Below are 25,362 nucleotides of genomic sequence, written 5' to 3' on the forward strand. Positions count from 1 at the left end.
GAAGGAAGGAAGGAAGGAAGGAAGGAAGGAAGGAAGGAAGGAAGGAAGGAGGGAGGGAGGGAGGGAGGGAGATTGGAATGAGAGGGAGAGAGGTCTGAGGGAAGTCCTGCTTTAGCCCTTGGCCACCATCAGCCCTGCTGCCCTTTCGCCATACCCATGCCCCCTCCTTTTGGTCTCCCATCCTATCGCTAAGGATGCTTTGGTTACAAAGCTGGGTCTCCTCACATGGAGAGGAAGTGGGCCTCCCTCTGACCCATGCACTTTCCCCCCCTGTGCCCACCATGAGCAACCTGGCCAAGGAGAGTGGGCACATCAGCAGCAGCATCCTTGACGAGCAGGTAAGCACAGCTGGGTGCCCCCTCAGGGAAGTGGGACTGTAATGGGTTGGGCTGCAGGGTCTGGTGTCCCGGGAGCTTGAGGGCTGAGCTGGGCACTTGCCCTCCACTGCCAAAGGCTCCGGGCAGCCTACCCACTGTCTGGTAGTCGCACACATGGCCCAAGAGGGACAGCGAGGCTCCTCCGGTGGACCATGCCCTGGTGTCCACCCCAGTCCCATCCCCCTCCACTGGAGACTCCTGGATCCCCCCACAGCCCCGCCCACACCCCCACAAGTGCCCTACGACCTGAGTGATGTTGAGCTGGTCAAGCCCCCCGGCCATTGACTTCGCTTGTCAAAAAGTTGCAAAAGATGATCACGTGACCCTGGGACACTGTGACCATCATAAATATGAATCAGTTGCCAAGCATCTGAATGTAAATCACATGACCCTGGGATGCTGTAACAGTCATAAGTGTGAAAAATCGTCATAAGTCACTTTTTTCAATGCTATTTTAATTTTGAACATTCACTAAATAAACTGTTGTAAGTCGACGACTACCTGTACTTTATCACTTTTTTCCTTTTTGGGGGGGTCATCAAGTTTTTGATACCTTGCTAGGCGACTGTTGGTACTCAAATACTGACATATCCTAAAAGTGGTACAATCTGTGAAAAGGTTGAAAAGCCCTGCTTTACAGCACTAAGTGATTTACAGCATCAGCATACGGCCCACAACAATCTGAGTCCTTATTTTACCAACCTTGGAAGGATGGAAGCCTGAGTCAACCTTGAGCCCTGTCAGGATTGAACTCCAGGCTCTGGGCAGAAGTTGCCTGCAATATTGCATTCTAACCACTGTGCCACCAGGGCTCCATGATGTTAACTTGTTGGGTGATACAACATCTGCAAGCAAACAATAAAGCTCATTCAGCACTAAGGGTTCCCCAGTTAAACCCTAAGCTACATACTAGAATTCTGAAAAACTTTGATCTGAAGGTATGTGGCCTAAGGGTGTATAATTTAACATATGAAATCTGCCTGAACATTATTTATTATTCTCATAATTTAATCAGAAATATCCGTCTAATACTGATATCTTACAAAAGGTCACCACCATCAGTGAAAAAGAACCAGGGCTTTTTTTGTCATAAAACGCTCAGAACGGAGTTCCGGCACCTTTTTTGGATAGAACCTTGTAGGGTAGGCAAGGCGGGTTGTATGACATGTGTGAGTTCCGGCACCTTTTTCTTTTACAAAAAAAGCACTGAAAAGAACAATGTTGATAAAGGAGCATTCATATGCATTTCTAATGAATAAATTTGGAGCAGTCTCTACTTAGCTGGAATATACATTGAACAAGATGGCACTGTCTTAGTACTGGAGATGTATGATACCTTGGTTTTGCATGCTCTCTTAAATTTTAAAAAATAACTAGACAAGCCTATGATCAAAGTGCTGGCTGGCAGACTGGTTGCATCATGTGGAGGCTGCGCCCACCCCAGCTCCAGCAATGCAAAAAAAGTCATGATACATCACGACAGGTTACGTGAGGTGGCGGGTTTGACACTCATGATCTAAGAAGAGTACATGTCATAATTAGAAAAATAATTGTAGTGGCAAATGAATTTCAATAAGTCATGAGTTTACTTACCTAAAAACAAAAAAAACAGAACGAGGAGGCCTTGGTGCTCTTTGAGCTTGGTTGTTTTCTTGCAGACATTACCCAAACTAGGTAACATCATCAGCGCTAGTGTAAGTTAATTAGCACTAGCTTTGATGATATTAACTAATCTCGGTAATAAAATGACTGCAAGAAAGCAACCAAACTCAGAAAACACCAAGGATTCTTCATTTCACCCCTGAGCTGTGGTACAAATATATTCTCCTTTATTGAAAACACAATGACCACAGGCGGCCAAAAAAGCAATGGGATAAAAATGAGGGGACCAACTTCCAGCTTCCCGCCAGCTTCCCCATAGTTTTTGCTGGTGGGAAGCTAACAGGGAATGTTGGAAATAACAATCACATGACTGCAGGACTCCACAATGGCCACAACTGAAAAAAACTGGTCAGAACATCATAAAAAATTCAATTCTGCAGAGGTAATGGTCCTAGATTTTTATGCATTCTTTAGATTAGTGGATTTTACCTTGATTTGAAGGTGTTGTCAGATATCATACTTGTTTCTATCTCATAGCATGACTACATTGCTTCCATCAAGGGGCATCTTATGTTGCTGTGCTGTGCTTATGGTATTAATTGGTCTTAGTCAGCCTTACAAACAGGAAAATGAAGAAGAACAAAATGAAATCCATGTAGTCCAAGGACTACACAGTTGATAAGACTCTTTGTAGTTTTGTGGTCCCAAACGGTGAACGCCTGCATCTATGTGATGACCTGTTCCATACCAAATCACAAGAGATTCTATTTGCTGGACAAGAGTTGTCCTGCTGGCAACTAGTTTTTTTGGCAGAAATAGTAATTAGAACCTCTACTCTTCTTCATTCCCTTCTATTTGAGTTTATAGCTGTTAAACTAGTGACATCTGGTGGACACGTCACGTAACATTTGTGAGGAGGAGTTTAGACTTACTATTTTGAAAAGTTCATGATACTGAGAAAAGATAATTAGCACAAGATGAATAGACTCAATCACTATGAATTAACTTACCGAACAGGTGATATTGTGGCAGTGCTGGCCAAGTGCCTAGAGTCTGTAAGGATTTGGATGGGGAAGAACCGGTTTCAATTCAACACTAGCAAGATGGAGTGACTATGAGTTTTTGGTCCCCCAGGCTCAGTAAATGTTCCACTTTTGACTCTTTATGGGGGTAGCACTTCCCCAGACCAAGCTGGTTCACAGTTTGGGAGTCCACTTGAATTCATGTTCCTGCTTTAGCAGGTGGCAGAACTGGTGGAATAGAATCATTAAAGAAAGGATTCTAAAGGAGGGACAAAATGAAATGTGAATGCCAAAACTTAAAATAACGTTGAAGAAACTGTTGAAAGAAAAATCTTCATCAGGGTCCAGTCCAAGCTGGGAATAAACAAAATGGAGAGTACTTTAGAAAGAAGGTTGGAGTTTACTGAAGAGGGGAGCCAGACAGGGAGATGGCTCTGGGAAAGCTGACCACATGTTGCTGGGAGTGATGGGTTTTTATACCTTCTGGGGCTCTTGAGGTTGTTTCCTGTTCCTGTTTGAGGCTTTGTATTTCCTGTGTCATGTACTTTGATCTAAGTCTGAGTGTGCCCTTTTGGTATTGGTGGGTTAATCCTATTATGTCCCCAAAGGTCATGTATTTTAGAGTTGGGTCGGGTATGTAGATTTTAGAGGTCTTTATCTTCCTAATCTCATAGCTTCTAGCTTCCTGGCCCCAACCTTCCTGAGTGTATTATTGAATTTGCATTTCTAAAACCTGGCCTCTGCCTAGGGGCAGGGGCTGATTTCTGGGGCCTGGTTTCTGACTTTTTTAAAAAAGATCTTCTCCATTATTCTTTTGGGGAAATATATACTGCCTTTTTAATATTTCCCAAACTATTTCTTTCTCTGGATTCTTCCCACATAATAATGGCAGATAACAGTATGGTTATCTCTCATTGAATTATCCTGTGTTGAATTGTCCTGCAGTGAATTGGCCATGGTGAGTTGAGAGGGGCAAGTCGACCATGGCGAGTCAGCCGTGGCAAGTTTCCTAGACCTGTTTGTTTATTTGTGAAGAATGTGACTTTGGCCTTAGGTACCAAATTGAAAGGGCCTTCCTATAATCCTCTTGGCTTGATATAAGCATAATTTGATGTTCTTTCTCATCATTTTTATCATTTTAAGTATGCCTATATATTGCACATTACTATACATGCTTTTGAATATACACATAGTGGTGAATGTTGCCAAGATTTGTGTGCATGTACATTTATTGTTGCTTCTAAGCTATAGCCATATTCCATGGCTTTTAAAAGCTTGAGGTTTCAGGCTTCACAATTTAAAAAAGGTCAGTGACAAACTGGAGCCAATTCAGAGGAGGGCTACTAAGCTGGGAAGAGTCTTAGAAACTGAGTCCTATGGTTATTAAAGATCTAGGTATGTTCAGCCTACAGAAGATCCGTCTGAAGGTAGGTAGGATGATTCTGGGCCTGGCTACGAGAAAGTAAGTACAGGTTAGACATTAGAAGGTATTTCCTGACTGTAAAGATATCATTGAGTGGAACAGACCTCCAGCAAAAGAAGACATCAGTGACAACCTTTGTGAATAATACGGCTGTTCCCCATTACAGGTATCCTCGACTACAATAGTTCATTTAGTGATTGTTCAAAGTTACAACAGCATTAAAAATGGCTAATGACCGTTTTTCAGACTTATAGCAGTTGTAACATCCCCATGGTCATGTGATCAAAATTCAGAAGCTTGGCAACTGACTCATATTTATGACTGTCACAGTGTAATGGGATATTATACTATTTTTCCTTTTCCTTTTCACTGAACATAGGAGTGGGAAGTATTAAACACCTTGGTATTTTTCAATAAGAATAAATATCTATATAATTTTGCATTAATTCCTAACACTTCTATCCCCTCTTTACACTGATTGCATGTTAAACAAGGCTCATATTTAAAAAGAGCAATGTCACATGCGAAGGGATCTGTGAACCCTCTGGAAGATAGAATATATAGAAGTTCAGCCTGCTGTCACCATGTCCTTTGCACTTTAAATTTGTTTTTTGGCTCCATATAGAAATGAATCCGTGAATGTCATATCTGTGACATGCCGTGAACAACAGACCCTCAGTTCCATGCAGCTGTGAAGTCATTTTTTGCTAGAAGTATATACCTTTATGTTCACTATTGTTGACTGGAGCGGGAGGGAATCTATAGTCAGATTTCTGGATTAGTTTTTCCTCACAAGTTATGGATTTATTTTGTAGCCCGTTTAAAAGCTTTTTCTCTGGCTCAATCGTGTTTTATACAGACTAGTATTACTATTTGTTCATTACTTTTCCATCAGCCACACAAGCTATTGTTGCTGCAGTTTAAAGCATTTTAGGAAAGTTATGCTTTTCTATCCCATTTCAAAATCAGGTTTCTTTTAACAGCCTGAAATAATTCAAATTAAGCAAAATCGCACTGGCTAAATCACACTTGGCTGAAACGCTGGAGATCCAAGGATAGATTTTTAACTCTTGTCACTGATTTTCTTCTCAATTCTTGTTCAAAAATCACCAGGGGGTGAAGGATATTTTTTTTTTGAAATTAATATGAATAAGGATACTTCTATGGATATGGTCTGGGATGCTAGCAAGGCCTATATGAGAGGAGTGTTGATATATATGAATAACAAACATGGACGTACTTTGGAAGCTAGAAGGAAAGAATTGGAGAATGAAATTAAGGAAAAAGAGAATGCTTTGACTTTGAATCCATTGGATGTGAAGACTAAGGAGGCTATTAAGCTATTAAGAGGACAATTTGATAAATTAATGGCTGATCAAGTGGCAACCAATTTGAGGTTTGCCAGGCATAATACTTTTTTGCAATGCTAATAAGCCAGGTAGATGGCTAGCTTATAGACTAAGGAAAAAGCAGAGGGCTTTTAACATAGATAAAATTGAACACAAGGGAAAAATGGTGTTTCAACAGGATTTTATTAAGGAAGCCTTTGTGGATTTTTATTCTAAATTATATGCTAAGGAGAAGATTAATGACAAAGACATTGATGAATATTTGGAGAATGCTAGCATCCCGGTGCTTACACAAGTACAAAAAGAGGAGATTAATCAACTGATTACAGAAGAAGAAATATTTACAGCAATTAAGGAGTTGAAGGTTGATAAAGCGCCAGGTACAGATGGTTGACGGCGGCCTACTACAAAAATTTACAATTAGAGATGGTTAAACCGTTAAAGGAATTGTTCCAGACAATCCAGAGAGGGGGAAAGGTGCCTCCATCTTGGAGAACTGCCTTTATTTCTCTGATTCCGAAGGAAGACCAAGACGTTACTCAAGTAAAAAACTATAGACCGATATCACTATTAAATACAGACTATAAGATATTTGCTAAGGTGTTGGCTAATAGATTGATGAGGGTTCTGCAACGGGTGATTCATGGGGATCAAACTGGGTTTATTAGTGGTAGGCAAATGAAGAATAATGTGAGGCATATAGTAGATGTGTTGGAATTTTTGGAAAGGAACAACCAGATCCCTGCGGCGCTAATTTTTTTAGACGCTGAAAAAGCTTTTGATCAATTGAATTGGCAATTTTTGATGAAAGTTTTAGATAAAATGAATTTTGGGGATAAATTTTTGCAACCAATCAGGGCATTATATCAAAAACAAACAGCCCGGATAATAGTTAACAATAGTCTGACAGAAGTATGTAATATTGAGAAGGGCACAAGGCAAGGGTGTCCGTTATCGCCCTTGTTATTTGTGTTAACATTGGAGATATTATTGGTAAAAATACGAAATTCGGAAAGAATTAAGGGTATACAGATTAGAGATCAGGATTATAGATTGAGAGCGTTCGCAGACGATCTGGTTGTTACAGTGACCCAGCCGGAGAGCTCTGTTGTGGACCTGATGGAGATAATAATGCAATATGGGAAGGTTTCTGGATTTAAAGTTAATGTACAAAAAACTAAAATTTTGGCTAAAAACATGACAGCATCGCAAAAGGCCCTTTTAGAAGGGTTAACTGGATTTGAGATTGTCAAAAGGGTTAAATATTTGGGGGTGTTTTTGTCGCCCTCTAATACAAAATTATATAAAAATAATTATGAAAAATTATGGGGAAAAATCCAAAAAGAAATGGAGAGTTGGGAAAAACTGCAATTGTCTTTGTTGGGGCGAATCGCAGCAGTAAAAATGAATGTCCTGCCTAAATTTTTATTTTTATTTCAAATGATACCGGTTCTTAAGAAAGATTCTAATTTGGAGGAATGGCAGAGAGGTATCAACAAATTTGTTTGGGCAGGGAAAAGGCCACGAGTTAAATTTAAGATTATGCAGGATACTCGTGAAAGAGGCGGTCTTAAAATGCCTAATCTTAAATTATATTATGAAGCTGCTGCGTTAGCAGGTATAAGTGATTGGATTAATTTGACACAAGTGAGATTATTAAATCTTGAGGGCCACGACTTGCTGTTTGGCTGGCATGCATATTTGTTGTATGATAAGAAGGTAGATAATGTGTTTAGAGTGCATATTTTAAGACAGGCATTGCTGAGAGTTTGGAAGAAGTACAGACATAAGCTAGATTGTAAGATACCATTGTGGGCAATTCCAAAACACGCAATAGAAAATATACATGCTGGTTTCAAACATGATGTGACTACATACAAGGAGATTCTAAGCTTGGAAAGAAATGTTTGGTGTTTGAAGCCATATACTCTCTTGCGAGACGAGAAGATTGTTCAAAATTGGTTTCAATATACTCAGCTACGGGCCAGGTGGAAAGAAGATCAGAAAAATGGTTTTACAATGACTGATGAAAATCTGATAATGCAAATTAGAAATCAGGGACCAGCACATATTAAACGGATATATCTTGCATTGATAGAGATTGATTCAGAAACAGAACTTGTTAAGGATTGTATGATAAAATGGGCCCAAAACATCCAGGAAGTTATCACAATGGACACGTGGGAAAAGATTTGGGTGAGGAACGTAAAATTTACACAAGCTCAAAATTTAAGAGAGAACTTTTATAAAATGTTTTATAGATGGCATCTAGATCCTAAAAAGCTTGCAAGTATGTATCCGAATTATCAGCCAAAATGCTGGAGATGTGGTGATGAAGATGCAACATATTTTCATGTATGGTGGACTTGTAAAAAGATTAAGGTTTTCTGGATAAAAATTTGGTGGAATATGCAGAAGATTTTCAAGCAAAGGATAAAGTTTTGTCCGCAACTTTTCTTGTTGGGAATAATCACGGATGCTACGGTTGTGGACACTAAGTTGATGTTAAATTTAATTACGGCAGCAAGACTTTTGATAGGTCAGTATTGGAAGAAAGAGGAACTGCCGACCATAGAAGAATGGACTTTAAAGGTTTCCGATCTGGCAGAGATGGCAAAGATTTCGGCTTATTTGAAAGATCACTCGCAAGAACGTTATATTATGGAATGGAGAAAATGGATTGAGTATATCCAGAACAAGTATAGGATTAAGAAGTTTCATGTAGCATTTGAATAAGTCTTCTTTCTTTTTTTTTCTCTTTTAGCTTCTTTATATATATTTAATATTACTAAGGTTTGTCTTATCCTATATAAGCTAGAGAGTGATGGATTTTAGATTTTATGGTTGTTAGTACATGGTTGTTTACGATTGTTTTTTTTTATATATACCTTGTATTTAGCTCTGGGAAGTTGGGGGGGAGGGGGGAGGGGGGAGGTAGGGGGGGAGGGAGAAGGGAGGGGGAGGGGGGACTGTTAAAGATAAACTGTATGTTAAAACTTTTCAATAAAAAAAATCACCAGGGGGTTACAGCTTCTCTTTATAAATGAGATTAAAATACCTTTTCTCTTGGATGTTCTTTCCCCCTGGAATTTTATGAATGCTGCCTTTTTGTACAAATTCATGCTTTGTGAGGGTATCAAGTCAATTGTTAGGTACAACAGAAAAAAGTCTGCTAAAATTTGCTCAATTGCAAGTATATGTTATTCAAAGATTTATTGAGAAGTTCCATAAAATATTTTCCCAAATAAATCCCCAACTTTTACATGATCTAGCTAATTTAGTGAAGCTAAGCAAGTCTAAATATAGTCCAACTTCTCCTAATGTGACATTTTTCAATAATGGTGTCTCTAACATTCCCATAACGCCATGCAGTTGTAGTCAAACTATATTTAAAAGGAACCAGTTGTTGGAAGCTGTTTGAGTTATTGAGAGGATAGGAGACCACTGGGAATTTTATGCATGTATCCAAGGAACCCCATGATGGAAGAACAACATAATAATAAAGTGTTCGTTGAATTACATTTTTTATTTTTTTATTAATACTTTTTTATCCCAGTTTTATAATTTTTATAAATAACTCAAAGCAGTGAACATACCTAACACCATAGATGGCCTCTTTGACCCCTCTTTCAAACAAGTGCTCAAAGAGGCCATCCGTGACAACACGGATAAACCTCTAGGGCAGGGGTGTCAAATTGCTCAAAGAGGCCATCTATGTCAAAAGTGAACAGCCCTCTCTCAACAGAGGGGGAGGGATACTACATCATCTGTCTCCAGCCTACAACACAGTCCTTTCAACAGTTCCAAGAAGGTTCCACACCCATTTGCATTACTCAGGTGACCGTGACAACACGAATAAACCTCTAGGGCAGGGGTGTCAAATTGCCGGCCCACAGGCCGGACGCGTCACGAGGAAACCGCACCCACCCCATTGCTGGCAATGGGGAAAAAGCTCCGATACATTGTGCAATGTCACATGACATCGCAAGTTTGACATGTCTGCTCTAGGAGCTTCACGGAGTATAAATCCTGCCATTCCCCACCATACAGTTAGAGCTGAAGAAGCTCCTTGGATGAAAGCCAGCTGGGTGACTTTGAGCCAATCACCAGGAGACGGTGAGTTCTAGTCCCGCCATAGGCATGAGAACCAGCTGGGTGACTTTGGGCCAATCACCAGGAGATGGTGAGTTCTAGTCCCACCGTAGGCATGAAAGCCGGCTGGGTGACTTTGGGCCAGTCTCTCTCTCTCTCAGCCCTACTCATTTCCATTGTTGTTGGGAAAATAGGTGGAGGAAGAACTATTAGTTATGTTCACCAGCCTGAGTTATTTTGTAAAAATAGTAAAGCTGGGATACAAATAAATAAATAAAAATAAATTTTTCCCTACTCCTCATGAGGGGCAATAGGAAAAGACTTGTAGGTAACCACCCTCTGCAGGATGCTACTGGCGCAAATGGGGCCAGTAGCCCGGGTGGGTTTAGATGTTAGAAGCCTCCAGAATTTTTTCTAGTTTTCAGATTTGCTTTTTCCATGTGCTATGTAGTCATTAAAAACCACTGCGCCCCCCCATATTCAGATACCATCCATCTAACAGATGAATGTTAATGGAGGGGTTTGGTTTTCTGGCAGGAGGGATTGCAAATGGAATCTTAACCCATAAGGATAGTTTGCTTTTCATTTTAGCACTCAGTGCTTACCTGAGCAGGCAACTGTTATTTGGTGAAATATCAGACCACTAAATCACGACCACCTACAGAATATATATTTTTTTCCTACTCCCCATTCCATTACTTTCAACTCAGCCTCATATCTCGATCTCTCTGCAGCAAGAAGAGTTCCCCTTGTTTTGATTTTGACAAGCATGGCATGTACCTGTCTTTCACTGCATGCCTCACTGCTCCCTCATGTGTCAAGGTACAGCTAATCTACCTCCTCGAATGCCCCTGAATAGAAAGGTGGGATATAAATCAAAGAAATAGTAGTACATCCCCAACTACTCTAAAGTTTTACATCTTCACAGTATTATCACACTGAAAAAACATCCACGCAGCCCTGGCTAGATCGCTCACTTTGTGCATTGTGGCATTATTGTTTCCAGATTAAGAGAAGCATTATTCTACAGTGCCAGACATGGCAATCAGAAAATACACGTTGCTTCTGTCACCTTCTCATTAAAATTAATGCAATTATATTTTATTAGAACAAAAAAATATATATCTGACCAGTCTTCAAATCAGAAATGTAGTTTTTCCTATACGCATAATTTTGCCAACCTAAGCCTGGTCACAAAATCAAGAGTGAATACTTAAAACTTTATTTTTCTACCTAGTTATAGCTTTTCCTTGTAAACCAAGTCCTCTATCAAAACCAGGCCAATGCAAGTTCCTTATTTGTACTGGCCAGGAGGTTAGCAATAGAAATTTTCTGTCTCAAAATAATATGGCCCATTTTGAACTTAATCTCTGATGCCATTAGCAGTACTGAACATGCACAGGGAATAAACAAACATGGAACTTTACTAAGGCAATTCAGTCATATTGGCTTTTAATAAAGTTGCAAGGATAAGAGTCAATTCAGGAACAGAATCAGGAAAAAAACCCTTAAAAACTCAATGGGACATAACGACTCCTTCAAACGTGCATTTCTATAAATTCCAGTTGTTGATGTCTTCATAGCCACCTTGGTAACTATGTATTTTCTTTATAAAGTGTTCCCATCTATATACTGAAAAATTTAATGGGAGCAATTCCAGACAGAAACATCAGAGTATGTCTTGTTCTGGGAAAAATATTGAGGCGCCTGTCATAATTGCTGCACATGAAATTTTCAACCAGCATCTGAACCTTAAGGGTACAACATTTATATATTGCTTTTGATGCAAAACTTGTGCAAAGCTATTTTAAAAATAAAAAAACTGAAAGCACAGCAAATCTGTGGAATTCATCTAATCATGTTTTAGATACAGCTGGGCTTCAGCTCAATAAAACTGAATCTCTATGAATATGTGTGTTGATGTCAATCTAAGTAACACAAGATATCCTCAAATATTTTAATGGGTTCATAATTCTATATTTGAGCTACAATATACATTTTATAAATTTTCATATAAATGCAGCATATTAAGTACATTTTAAACAGGTATCTATTGCTGCTGAATTATAGGTAATAAATACTTAAAAATTAAGACAAAAAACAAATATTATTTCGTGTATTTTAATAGCAAACTTACAGGTACAGCACAGAAGACAGACAACATTAAAAACATATACTTGCATGTAGGACAACTTAGAAAAGTATAATGAGTGGATGGAATCTACTGTATGATACAGACTTCATATAGTTGCCATCAATAAGAAATTTACCTTTTAAAAAAAACCAAAAACCAAATGCTGGCATTGTCCAGAAAAGTCTGACTGGCATATTTATAATTGTTATAAAGTTGAACTGCTGAAATTTGTTCAATGAAATGGGGTTTTTTACAGCAATAATGCTTTATATGTCCCCACGTTTATATTAAAAATCCACACACAAATGAAAATGAAAAATAACTTGCCAATACCCGATTCTGTCCTCTATTTTTCCATCTGCAACCATAGACTTAGGTACCTTTTAACCCCATGGGGAAAAAAAATCTAACGTTCATTACTACCAATAACAGGAAGAAGAGATTTTATTTGTTTTGAAAATGACAAATCCATCTTTGTAGAATTTAAGCACGCTCTCCACGTATGCGACGTGCTAGCTGGATATCTTTTGGCATGATTGTGACACGTTTGGCGTGGATAGCACAAAGGTTGGTGTCTTCAAACAGGCCAACCAGGTAGGCCTCACTTGCCTCCTATTGAGAAAAGAAAATGGTTTAAATATTTAAAATAAAAGCATACAAATCCTCACAAAATACACAACCAAGTGTATTTTCAAGCTAAACAAAAGAAAATGGAAAAACGCTTTTATGTATCTTAACTTTATGTATCTTAATTTTAATCTTGTATCTAACTCTCTTATTGATCATGTGACCATGGGGATGCTATGATGGTCATTAAATTTGAGGGCTGCTTGTAAATCTATTTTTTTTCAATACCACAGTATCATCAAACAATTTTGGATGTGGTTTGTTCTCCAAGCTTGTTTCTGAACGTTTTGTTACCAAGGTAGGAAACATCACCAGCATGATTTTCTTGCCTTTTCTCCTTAGCTTATAAATGCCTTGTGTGGCAGTTGATCATGCAACTGGTTGTTTTGTTTGGAGCTATATTTGAATTCTGAACAGCTGATTGGTTCTCTTGTTGATTGGCAGTCCAAATGGCCTGGTTTCTTACATATTCATATGTTGGATCCATATTGATCTAGATCCAGCATATGAATATGTAAGAAACCAGACCATTCGAACTGCCAATTAACAAGAGAACCAATCAGCTGCTCAGAATTCAAATATAGCTCCAAACAAACAACCAATCGCATGACCAACTGACCACACACTGACACACAAGACATTTATAAGTTTAAGAGAATAGGACAAGAAAATCATGCTAATGATGTTACCTAGTTTGGTAACGAAATGTTCAGAAATTATATTGAAACAAGCTTGGAGAACAAACCACAGCCAAAATCTAAAACCTGAGCTACAAGTATTTTCTATCATCAAACAATTGCTAAACGAATGGCTGTAAGTCGAGGACTAGAGGTAGTTCTCAACTTACAATCACAATTCAGCCCAAAATTTATGTTGCTAAGTGAGAAATTTGTTAAGTGAGTTTTGTCCCATTTTACAACTTTTCTTGTCACATTTATTAAGTGAATCACTGCAGTTATTAAATTATTAACAGAGTTAAGTGAATCTGGCTTCATCATTGACTTTGCTTGTCAGAAGGTTGCAAAAGGGGACCATATGACTCTGGGACACGGCAACCATCATAAATGTGAGTCAGTTGTCAAGCATCCAAATGTAAATCACATGACCCTGGGGATGCTGCAATGGTCATAAATGTGAAAAATGGTCACAGGTCACTTTTTTTCAGTTGTAACTTCAAATGGTCACTAAGTGAACTGCTATGAGAACTACTCACACCTGTACAATATTGATTTGCTATTTTGCACAGCAATGTTGTATGGAGTACCAAGTATGGAGGAACTAAGGAGGAACCTTCAATAGGAGTAGACAATGAAGCCTATATGAGCATATGTAAAATGCATAAAGCAGAAATAGTAATATTTGTTAAGGTAAATCCAGTTTAGAGTTCAATTAAACTGTTGTACTATCTAGTATTAAACCATGGAATACTTGACATATAGTCATAATGTTGATCTCATGACAATTCCGTCTTATTTAGAGACTCATGCAATGACAAGCAGATAACCAGAAATCTCAATTTTCAAAGCAGGTCTAAACAACTGACCTGTTGTGACAAATGGAATCAATTGGCCACACATGACAGCCTACCATAGGTTCAAGTGGATTCCTGTTTTATGTTCATCTATTCTATACTGGATTTTAAACAGAGGTGCCAGATGCCCTGCAATACATAACCAATCGGCTATGTTAACTCTGATGGATCACAACTTCCAGGTTCCTATCTTATATGGCATTGAATGTTTTAATCAGTTTTAGTTGGAATTCTGCAAGTTGCCTCATGGTATTTCTCAAAAATAAACTTTGGCTTATATCTATTTTGATTTTGGTGGAGTAAATATTTGTTTATTTGTTCCCTCAGGCCTGAGAAAAGAAGAGATGCCACTTTATCATGCAGATCAAATGGTATATGCTGCTGAATAGAGGGGCTTGAAAACTGCTGTGTAGGTCATCCAGTATAAGAACACTTATCAAGTACAGACATAAAAAATGAAATATTGCAATCTTAGACTAATGCCCACATGTCAATCTTATCAAGAGAAGTAATATAAAAATAAAAGTTATTATTTTTGGAAAAGTGTAGTAGATTTCCTTAGCTTTGGCAGTACTGTGCAGCAAACATCCACATAAAACACATACATAATATAAACTGCGGGAATAATCAGGATCTGAAAACAGCACTTTTAACTTTATATTTTTAAGACATAACTTATTCACAATTACAAGACAAAACCTCACATTTCACCTGTAAAGTACAAATTATCTAGCTAAGATTTTACCTATATCAGAATTTCTCTCAATCGCTTATAATAGTAGAAAGTTAAAACAATCACATAACATACAACAAGAGTGTACTTTCCACTCTTTTGCAACTTAAAAGACATCGGTATTTTCTCTCCATTAATACTTACATTAAAAAAAAGAACAGTCCCTTTCTCATGTAGTATTATGTGGTGCATATTCCACAAACATTTGCTACTCTAATTAAAATTACTGGTATCATCACATTTCTTTAGAATGTATTTCAAACTCCAACAATATGTTTTAGCTTATGAGATTCTGCTGATTAGATTACTTTTTTTTTTAAAAAAAAAAGGCAGTTATCAGTTCACCTACAACTACATAGATCCTTACTTCTGAAACCCACCAATCATATGAAATTTTGACTGACCATAGAAACAGCTCAACCAATAAGGTGACTGTATGAAAGCAACCAATCACATGCATTCTCACATACCAAAAGCACAGTATTATCAATGGCTGCACTCCAGAAAAGATCCTGGGTATAATTTCTGTTGGCAAATCTACATCCACCTATATAATACAACTAAATATGTTGGATCATTTTAGAGCCAGATACAATGCTGTGATTTCTGAAAGCGAGGTAAAAGACTCACAGAAAAGCTATTTTCTTTAATATAGAATAGATTGAGGAAATTGTAATATTTACTAACAAAAACACAATAACTTATTTCTTAGTGTAAATTAAAACACATCTCATCAATTCAACCGAAGAATAGTTGTGTTTTGGAAGGACAACTTAAAATAACAATTTTTTACCTGCAAAGCACCAATAGCTGCGCTCTGGAAACGCAGATCTGTTTTGAAGTCCTGGGCAATTTCACGCACCAGGCGCTGAAATGGAAGTTTGCGAATCAGAAGTTCAGTCGATTTCTGATAACGTCTGATTTCACGAAGAGCTACAGTACCTGGCCTTTGAATAAAAACAAAAATAATTAAGCATTTCCCTTCCAATCTTAAAAATATATAAAATCCAATGTATATTCACAGAAACACATGCTGTACAAAACTTATTTTATATGAATGAAATAAGCTCGCAAGAAAAACTTAGACTTAAATTAAAAACAGAACATTGTGAAAGAATCCAATTGCAATAATTCATGTGTACTCTATTTTCTCAAACTCCTATGACAATTGGTAAGAAATTAAATAACTTTTTACCACGGAGGTTGCTGATAAAATGAGTGACTTCTAAGGTACCAACAAGTTATGTCAGTTGTATTTATTTTGTTTTAAAAAATCTTTAAATATAAAACCTACAGTATTTACTTCTTATTCTGGATCAGATAACTGCCCTCTAGTGGTACACTGTACAAATTCTACTATTTGTACAATTAGGGTTGAAGAATTAAACTACTGTAATGTTAATACTTTAAATGAAAAATGTCCAATATATTTGAAACAAATAAACCAAATATTAGTTAATCGCTATATCAAGTTTTAGGGCATCCCTCAAATCAACGAACATTTAGGTTAATATTAAAACTGCATTTTCCAGATTCTATTTTAAATTTGATTTCATTGATAAAATGGGCTCATTTTTATTATTACTGGTCATTCCACTGGTTTACAGACATATTTCGTTCAAAATATTTTGAGTCGGGTATAATATATTTTTTTTTGCATTAAAGAAATAGCAACAACGACTTTCCTGAAAATAATCTCGATTCGATCCAGGAAACAGTTATTATTTTTTCCCCCTCAGGCAAAAAAACTGCGTTCCGATAAATATTTCCGATCACATCGTAATACTTTCTTCCGGTCATTTCTATACCTGTAGCGATGAGGTTTTTTGACCCCGCCGGTAGAGGGCGCACTCTTGCGAGCGGCTTTTGTCGCGAGTTGCTTCCTGGGCGCCTTCCCCCCAGTGGATTTGCGGGCAGTTTGCTTGGTACGAGCCATGTTCCCGCGAACTTCTCTTCCTTATACCTATCGGCAAGAAGTCACCCACGCGATCAGCACATTATTCACAAGGCAGCCGCTCGAAAAACATCCGCCGAAAAGGCAATTTATTTGTCTTTTTCCACGCACAAAAAATAACACGCCTCGGATGTAAAGAATCCCCAGAAACCTTCAAACAATTAAAACCCTGCAGATCCACACCTTCCACAATCCAAACAGCAGACTTCTCTGCAGCCTGCCTGACACTCCGGCTATCAGCTTTGCATGTTTAAAAAAAAAAAAAGAAAAAAAAAGCCTTCCCTACAAGTCCTAAATTGGACGATTAAAATGTCGGTGGGAGTTCGCGCTCTAAATTGCATTTAAGCAGCAAATATATCCGGCCTAAGATTTCGGCAGATTACATTAAAAACAGCTCTTGCCCAGCGCTCCAAATTGGAGAGCGATGCAGCCGAAGGTGCCTCCAACCTTATAGCAACACCTCGATTCTCCCCCCCCTCCCCTTCGCGGGGACGAAAAAGTGTCCCCGATTGCAGAAGATATCGGGGGAGGGAGGCCATGCAACCGATAGGTTGAATGGAGCAAAAGAAGGGCAAACGTCCGCATTAAAGCAGGGGCGACAAGAGCGGGGAAAGCCCGGGCTGACACCTCGCAAGGCTTCTGCTTGCAAAGGAGCCATAGCTCGCCTCGGTCGGGCAAAGGGAATCAAACGGAAGGCGCCCGCAAGCCAGAGCTCTGCCACAAAAGGAAAAAGCCAAGTCAAGAGGTTAGGAGCCAGAAAGCATCGAGCGAACTTTTTTGGGGGGCCGCCTCTTCGGTGCTGCCTTCTGCCTGTGTAAGCGCCAGTCCTACCGCTGCCTGGCTCCCAAGCGCCTCTCGCTGGCAAACTCAGCCCCAACAAAATGGAAACAATCGCCAAAGGCAGCCCTACTCCCTTTGCAGGAAGAGAAAGAGACGGGAGGGAGGGAGGGGGGGGGGAGAAATAAAATAAAACAGCAGCATCGCAATACCTTCTTCAAAACCCCGCAAAGGCTTCAAACTAGGTGGGGATCCGGCAAGCTAAGGGTGGGAGGAAAAGTTTGGACAAACCGCCCCCCCCAAAACAAATCTCCTCGGGTGCGAAGGATTTCCTAGGCACATTTCTCCCCTCTTTAGGCAATAGGGAGGGGGAAAAAAATATGGTCGGTGACCAGAGAAAAGAGACAAGATGGTGAAGCTGAGCAACAACTGCGGGGAAGAGGCAAGGAGAGTTTCCCGGGGCTGGCAACGGGCTTCCGTTTGCAGCCGTTTCCCGGCTCCCATCTAGGGCGGCGAGGGGACGAGGTAGTAGGCGAGGGAATGAGGAGAAGGATGGTGAAGGTTTGGGGGAGGGCGAGGGCAAAAGAAGGGGGCAACGACCAAGCAAAGTGGGCCTGGGGGGGGCTAAGGGAAAGGAGCAGCCCGAGCTTCTCTGCCGTGCTCGGGAAGGCGATAAAGGGACTCTCCGGTCCCCCCAACAGCGGTTCCCGCTCCCAGAAGTTTGCCAGGGAAGCCAGGGGCCAGCTCGGAGGGGTCCTCGGCCGAGCCGGGATCTGGGGGGGCTCCTGGAAAAGAGGCTGAAGACTTACCCCCGTCCGCTTACGCTGAGCGCGGCTGCCGAGCAGGGAAGGGAGGAGGAGGAGGAGGAGGAGGAGGCGCTGAAGCTGCTGCGGGCGACGGCGGATGAGAGCACAATTGAAAGATGGCTGACTCGCGAAGGCCGACTCCGCTGCTTAGCTACGCCCCTCGACCGCCCAGGCAACGCCTCCTCCCCCAGAGGCCGCCAATGGCGCACAATGGAGGGAAGGCGAGGCCGCGCCCACCCGCTCTCCTCCCCACCCACTCTCGGTTTCCCGCGGCCGCCTCCGTGTGTACAAACACAAAAGACACGCTGCGCGCGCCCCAGGCACGGAGTGTGAGTAAGTGAGAGAGGAAGAGAGGGATTCCCCTGACCGTCCTCCCTCCGCCTAGCGAGAGCCGGTACAGATGTCGGGAAATCACGCGGCTCCATTCGATGGCCAACAGCCAGCCGCGAGCAGCCCCAACTGTCAGGCCAACGGTCACTTATTACTACCGTTAGTATCTGACCGGGGAGGAGTCCGCTCCGACATCATCCTCCCATGTTTCCCGTTGCTTGGATCCCTTTCAGCACTCTTCGTGTGGTCCCACTTTAAGAGGCCCCTCGTATCCCAGTACAAGTTTGTGAGGGGGTGGTCACGAATATAAACCCAAGTGAATGAGCCGTTATAGATCAAAGACTCATCATCACGATCGTTCATCAGTGGAGGGGGGGACAATAAAATGATTGTGATAGACGTGTTTGATAAACGTGTCGGGCTATTTTTGTTTTTGAAAACTTTGAAATATAGAATAGCATTAAACGAACATTTTAGCGCATCACGGTCACGACATATTTTGTATGCGGTCTATTGACTAAATTCTTTGTTTCTCTCATCTTTAATTTTAGGAATCCACTTGCACTCCATTTGTTTTTGCTATTCAGATATATTCAGTAATGGTGAGTACGAAGCTTGATAGCTTATTTCTGTATGATGATGATAACTTTATTGTCACTTTGAATGTACACCAATCGGCATACATCAAAATGAAATTTCGTTGCATACAGCTCTCAAAGGGTCACCACCTCCGATATATACTCCTTGTTCGGGGCCCGCTCAAATTTCACATTGTCCATTTTAGTCTCTAGGGAGTGAACGATGGCAAACAGGACAGATGGAAATGGGGCTCCATGTGGATTAGCCCTCAAATTCGCTTGTATTCTGACAACCTCGCCTTCTTTCCTTTTTCTGATCCTGACTCTTCCACCTTTTCCTTAAAGAGGCCTTGCTTCTTTTCGCCCCTGGAGCACGCTGCTGCCACCACCAACTCCTCCAAAAGCCTCTCTCTCTTCCTCTGGGCCTGCCGACAGCTCAGTTGCATACATCTGTGTGTGTTGCATACATCACATATGCTTGACTTTCCTAAACTATGATGGCCACATTGATAGTTGGGCTCAGTTCAGTAACAAATGAGAAAGGCAAGGCAATTGCTCTGCCTGTTTTGTAAAGGCAGCTGTGTTGACATTTGTGAAATCTGAATCAAGCCCAGCTCCAGGTTCTGGTGGTGTGTGTGTGCCTCTTTATTACTCTTGCACATATTGCCATTTGGCAGCTGGGAAATAGTACTTAAAGGATAACATTTTGTGAAGAAACAGTTACAAAAAGATAAATTCCTGTATTAACAGTTTGAAACACTTCACTAATTCCATTCCTTGGTTTAGGCCTAACAGTTTCATTTTCTGACCTCCATAATGGCATGTATATTCCATGAGATGACATTTGTGAAAGTTCATGTGTTTCAGATGTGGTACAGTAGCCTCTTATGTCACTGAATCCTAAAACAATCTCTGCTATTTGGCCACAATTTATCATCCGCTGCAAGAAGTGGAATTAGTGAAGTGTTTCTGACCAATAATATAATTGAAATCTATCCATTGGAAAGTCATGTCCCAAAATAATCTAGCTGATCAACTGGTAATCTGGAAAAGCAAGATGCTCCCCTTTATCTCATCTTATGTGCCCTTTCTCTATACTACAGATGTGTCAGCCAGGCTATTTTTGGACATGGGTGTACCACTACTCTTCCAGAAGAGCCCTGTGTTCAAAATTAGGCCCAACTGATATGTCCCAGTCACAGAATACTGTTGGGCCTCCAACTGGTCACTCAGGCTGAAGGAAAGAAGTCCTTTCTATTTTGCCTTGGATCTTTTCACTTGGGCTCTTTTGTGCATTTGAACAGTTGCAAGGTTCTGCAAAGAATGAGAAGACTACTGTATTAATCAGGAGCGATTAATCAGAGGGATTTCAATTACAAGAGGACAACCAGAAATTGATATGACACACATACTCCAGACTGAGAAGTTATGCAAGGATATCTCAGTACTGCCAATGAGTGACTGTGACCAGCATGACCTAGAAGGAACCCAAAGCATATGCAAGGTGGGCCAGGATTAGGGAAAATTGCCACATACAGCCCCACAAAGTAATATAAACAGAAAAAAGGTATGGCTACACAAAATCTTTTTTTTCAGAATGAGCTCCAAATAAAACATGCATTTATTTGGGACAAAACCCGCAAGTTGGCAGATCCTAACTATCTTTCCCAGACTCTCTGAAAGGCAGGACTAGAGCTTTCATCATAGCATGCCACCAGCCCTGTTTTTTAAACACACATCTAACACTCTTTCAAAAATGTGCTAAACTTGTATTTAAAAACAGATGTATCTTTCTGTATGTATCTAATGAATTCATGTTAATATCTGACTGGTCCTCTCCATTTCACTGGTCAAACATTACACATGCACTTTTACAGAAGCCAAAGGTTTGCTCTTTTCTGTAGCTGAAGATGAAATGGTCACAGAAGGAAGATCCCAGTGATCTGAGGGGAAGCAGTCTGCCCACCATAGTCTTAAATGGCTAATGGTTAGTGGCAGATCCCACCATCCTTGGCATGATCATAAAATGTTGGTTGTGTCTACGGCAAAAATGGTACTGAGAGAAGAGGGATTTCAGAATGTTTTTGTTTATTGATTTGTTTGTTAAATTTCTATGTTGTCCAACTCATACTGACCCTGGACGTTTTTTGTCATAAAAAACATGCTCAAAGAAATTGTCAGAAAATTATTGGGATAAATGCAGCACAGTCTTTAAAGTCTGTTGTACTACGTCAGATTCCTAGTAATGGATATTGACTTGTAGCACCTTTATGAATAAGATTGTGTAGAATAAAATGTGCTCCTGAATCTTGCATTCATCCTTGTTTATATGTATTTGTCCAATAGCAAAGTTCCATATTCTACTAATAGGGAGTTATTATCAACTGAGAAATATGGACTATATGCATTACTTCATACAGATTGAACAAACCTGATAATAAAAATAATCCTGACTTTGGGATAACAAATTAATGTGTCATTTTAAAAAAATAAACATTGACTTAAGAGTACAGTATCATAATTTTTATAAGTTACAAGTTATTACATCTCAGTTTGAAACTAAACTGAATAAAAGTAACCCTTCTTGCAACTCCACAAATGAGTTAATATGTATTATATGGTTCTGCTTGCCTAAAACAATGTTGACTATACAGCATGATGCACCCTTTATTGTATGCATGCTTATTGGGAACAAATTCAAATTTTCAAATAAGTTCAAATAAAAAATCTTCAGGTCATTTAAATTTTATGAGTCACACTTAGGAAAGGATCGAAACTGCTACTGGGGCAGATGTCCAAGGCTCCAAACAGCAGAATGAATAATAAAGCTTCCAAATACATGAAATAACACATATTAATAAGTTATAGATCTATAATAAAATTCATGGTTTAAAATTGAACAACTTGGACTTGTCCAAAATGAAAGAACAGGTGAAAATATTAAAATGACTATCTTTTAATATTCTCATCTGGTAGAGCCTCAGAATATTCATAAAATTATCACACTCCCATTTCTTCTACAGCTCAGATCATTATGACTAAATAACAGGGCAGTTTCTATTGCTGGAGATGGGCTAAAAACTATATTGAAAAAGGTTTTAAAAAGCAGAATTTTATCCAAGAAAACATGCAACTGATTTTTTTCGTCTTCAACTTAAATAACTTGGTCAAGAAAATTAGATCTGAAAAAAGCAAGTTATTAAACTGTGTCGTGAGACACTTAAAAATTTTCTTACTATCAATAATTTATAATCTTTACAGTCCAGATTTTCCATCTAACGTAACCAGCTTAGCAAGAAGGTATATGCAACAAATTGCCTCTCGAAGTACCCTGTACATATCTGCATCTTGCACTAACTCCAAAACATCTAACACAACCTGACAAGATGGAAGCCAAGTAACAAACTGGTACTGATTTTGACCTGAATTCTGGTGAAACATCTCCACAAGTAATTTTATCTGTAAAATAGCCGAAAATCAATATTAGGAGGTCTCCAAAAGACTTATGTCATTCTGGCCAGATTGAAATAAGCCTCTGTGTACGTGAAAAAAAGATTTGCTAGATGACACTGAATTAAACATAGTGGCAAAGAAAAAAATACATTTCCTTTCCTATTGTCACCATTAGTAATAATGTTTTTTTCCTTCTTCCTGAAAGAATTTATATACCACATTTTCAGTCCCATGATGTACAGTATAATAAAAATAAAATACTGTAAAGCAACAAGGAATTTAAAAGAAACAAGTTCAAACAGCACGCAAATGTTAATTGCCTGAAAAAATAAACTATATCTCTTCCAGGTATTGCAAGAATAAAATGTAGCTTTTCTGAAGAGAGAATTCCAAAGGTGATGCTACTTCAAAGAAGGTTCCATCTTTAGTCATTGCCTATGTAAATAAACATGTGGGAGTGGCTCTTTGTAAATTAATCCCCCCCATTACTTAGATTACCTTGGAAGTGACATATGGGGCAGGTTCTTTGAAAATTACCTTTTTTTCTCCTATATTAGGTTGGATTTAAGCCAAATCTTCCATTTTTTTTCAATTTAGCAACAATTTCATGCTTTTATTGTTCCTAGCTCCTCAGCAAACTGAGCAGATGGACTAATGCCATAGCAGCTTCTCTTCCATAACAAGGAAAAGCTTTGGGGGTGGAGGGTGGGGGTAAGCTTCATTAGGACTGTATTATATGAAAAGAGCTAGACTATCTTCCAGAAATCACAGTCCCAATCTGGATTTGTATCCTTTTCTCCTAAATCACACATTTTCATATAACACTGTAGGGAGAATCCCCACTTTTAATATAAGAAAGCCCCCATATTAGTAAACAAATGCCCCGCCCCCTGGAAGAGAAAAGGCATCCCTGAAGTAAAACCACTCAAGTGGCCGGCCCCTGTGAATGGATGTTTAGTTTCACAAACTATTTCATTCATAATCAGCTACAGCCTCCACAGAAGGCTGGAACTGATCAGATTAAAAAAGCAGAGAGACAAAGACACCTAAAATCTACATTCCCCACCCAGTTCCAAGGACAGGGCATGACCTCCCAGCCACAATGGGAGTCATGCAACAATAATTAGAACACTAAAAGGACACACTCAAGCACAGATTAAAGTACATTTCACAAGGAACTTAGACATTTAAATCACAAAGCTCTAGAACCACATAAAAACCCATCCACTGATCAGACTATTTTGTCAGCTGTCCCAAAACCCATTGCTGTGTCACTTCACTTCTGATTCCTAAATAAACGGAGATCTCCTTTTCAACTGCAGCTTGCCTCTTGTATCTTTCTCCCAGTTTGAAACCGGACGAGATTTTACTTCCAACAATGCCTAGATATGTTATAATACAATATATAGCTTTGCTCTTCAACTACTTCAGCCAGGTTCTAGCTAAAAAGTCTCCTAGAGGATTGATTACAAATGGCCTACCATTTGTACATTGTTTTCTAAAGTTGCATGATAATACAAATGAAAGCAGGAATTGTTGAAATTTTAAATTAAGTTAAACAACTCTATGGCTCTTAACCTCTGACAATTTGGGGAAACAATCATAATTGGCATCTGATCAACATTCACATCTTTAGAATGGAAAATAATTCAAGTACCGTAATTGACAGAATAATTTCTAAAAAATATAGCTGCTTTTGCTTGGATCCTAAATGCACTCTGGTATTCTTAAAGAAATGCTGTACTTAGAGACTGGAGAGCAGGGACTGATGGAACAAGATTTATGACTGACTATTTACAAGAACACTTTTCAGTAATTGTTGTTTGCTGCTAAAGTTTACATTCCTGTTGATTGGGTTCACACATTGTATTAAGATATGATTTAGTTAATCCTGATTTGCTTAATAAGCCACAATAAGTTGGGGTTACACAACACAAGTCAAAAACAAAACAATCACATGATTGCTCACCATAAGAAATTCATCTATCCCATTATACTTGACTGCCACGATTTTCCCAAATGAAGCTCAATTATTGTTAATCGGTCATTTCAGCCTGGAGATTAAAAATAATGACTGTATTTTATTTTATGTAATTTTTTTAAAATTTCTCAAATCAATTTTGACTTTTGGCAACTGCCTGGATTAGTCCCTGTAGTTTTCTTGGCACTATTTTTGGAAATGGCTTGCCTTTGCTTTCTTACTAGAGCTGGGAGGAAGTGGCTCAAAGTCACCTAGCCGGCTTGGTGTCCAAGCTGGGACTAGAACTCATGGTTTCTGGTTTCTAACCTAGTGCCTCAAGTACTATACAAAACTGGCTTGCTAATGCAGTTACTAATGTGAAAATGAAAGCCTCTCAAAGTCAATTGTTTTTCAAAATGGTATATTAGCCTAGGGAATAATAATAATAATAATAATAATAATAATAATAATAATAATAATAATAATAATAATAATAATAATAATAATAAATAAACCAAAAACAGCATCTAGGAACACTCTTCCAAGCCCAATCTGGCAAAGCAGTGGAAAAGAATCAAATGGCCAGTGATACAGAATGGTGCTAAGGAACTACA

At 39.2% G+C, this 25,362-nt stretch overlaps 2 protein-coding genes across 2 annotated transcripts in view; one reads left to right on the forward strand and one right to left on the reverse strand.

Moving 5' to 3' along the window:
• The window catches only part of ACBD3 (acyl-CoA binding domain containing 3), a 40,219-nt gene extending 25,476 nt beyond the window's left edge, over positions 1-14,743 (forward strand). The window contains exons 11-12 of the transcript XR_014494446.1: positions 10,600-10,687; positions 14,485-14,743. The gene's annotated coding sequence lies outside the window, so the exon portion shown is untranslated. The remainder of the gene's footprint in view (positions 1-10,599; positions 10,688-14,484) is intronic.
• H3-3A (H3.3 histone A) lies at positions 11,973-18,566 on the reverse strand. Its single transcript, XM_083379569.1, has 4 exons — positions 18,431-18,566; positions 16,699-16,853; positions 15,684-15,837; positions 11,973-12,611 (listed from the first exon to the last, which is right to left on the reverse strand). Exons 2-4 carry the CDS (start codon positions 16,824-16,826, stop codon positions 12,483-12,485), a joined length of 411 nt encoding a protein of 136 aa, XP_083235695.1. The 5' UTR covers positions 16,827-16,853; positions 18,431-18,566; the 3' UTR covers positions 11,973-12,482.
• Positions 18,567-25,362: the final 6,796 nt, after the last annotated feature.

Source organism: Vipera ursinii (assembly GCF_947247035.1).
Source record: "Vipera ursinii genome assembly, chromosome: 1".
NCBI lineage: Eukaryota > Metazoa > Chordata > Lepidosauria > Squamata > Viperidae > Vipera > Vipera ursinii.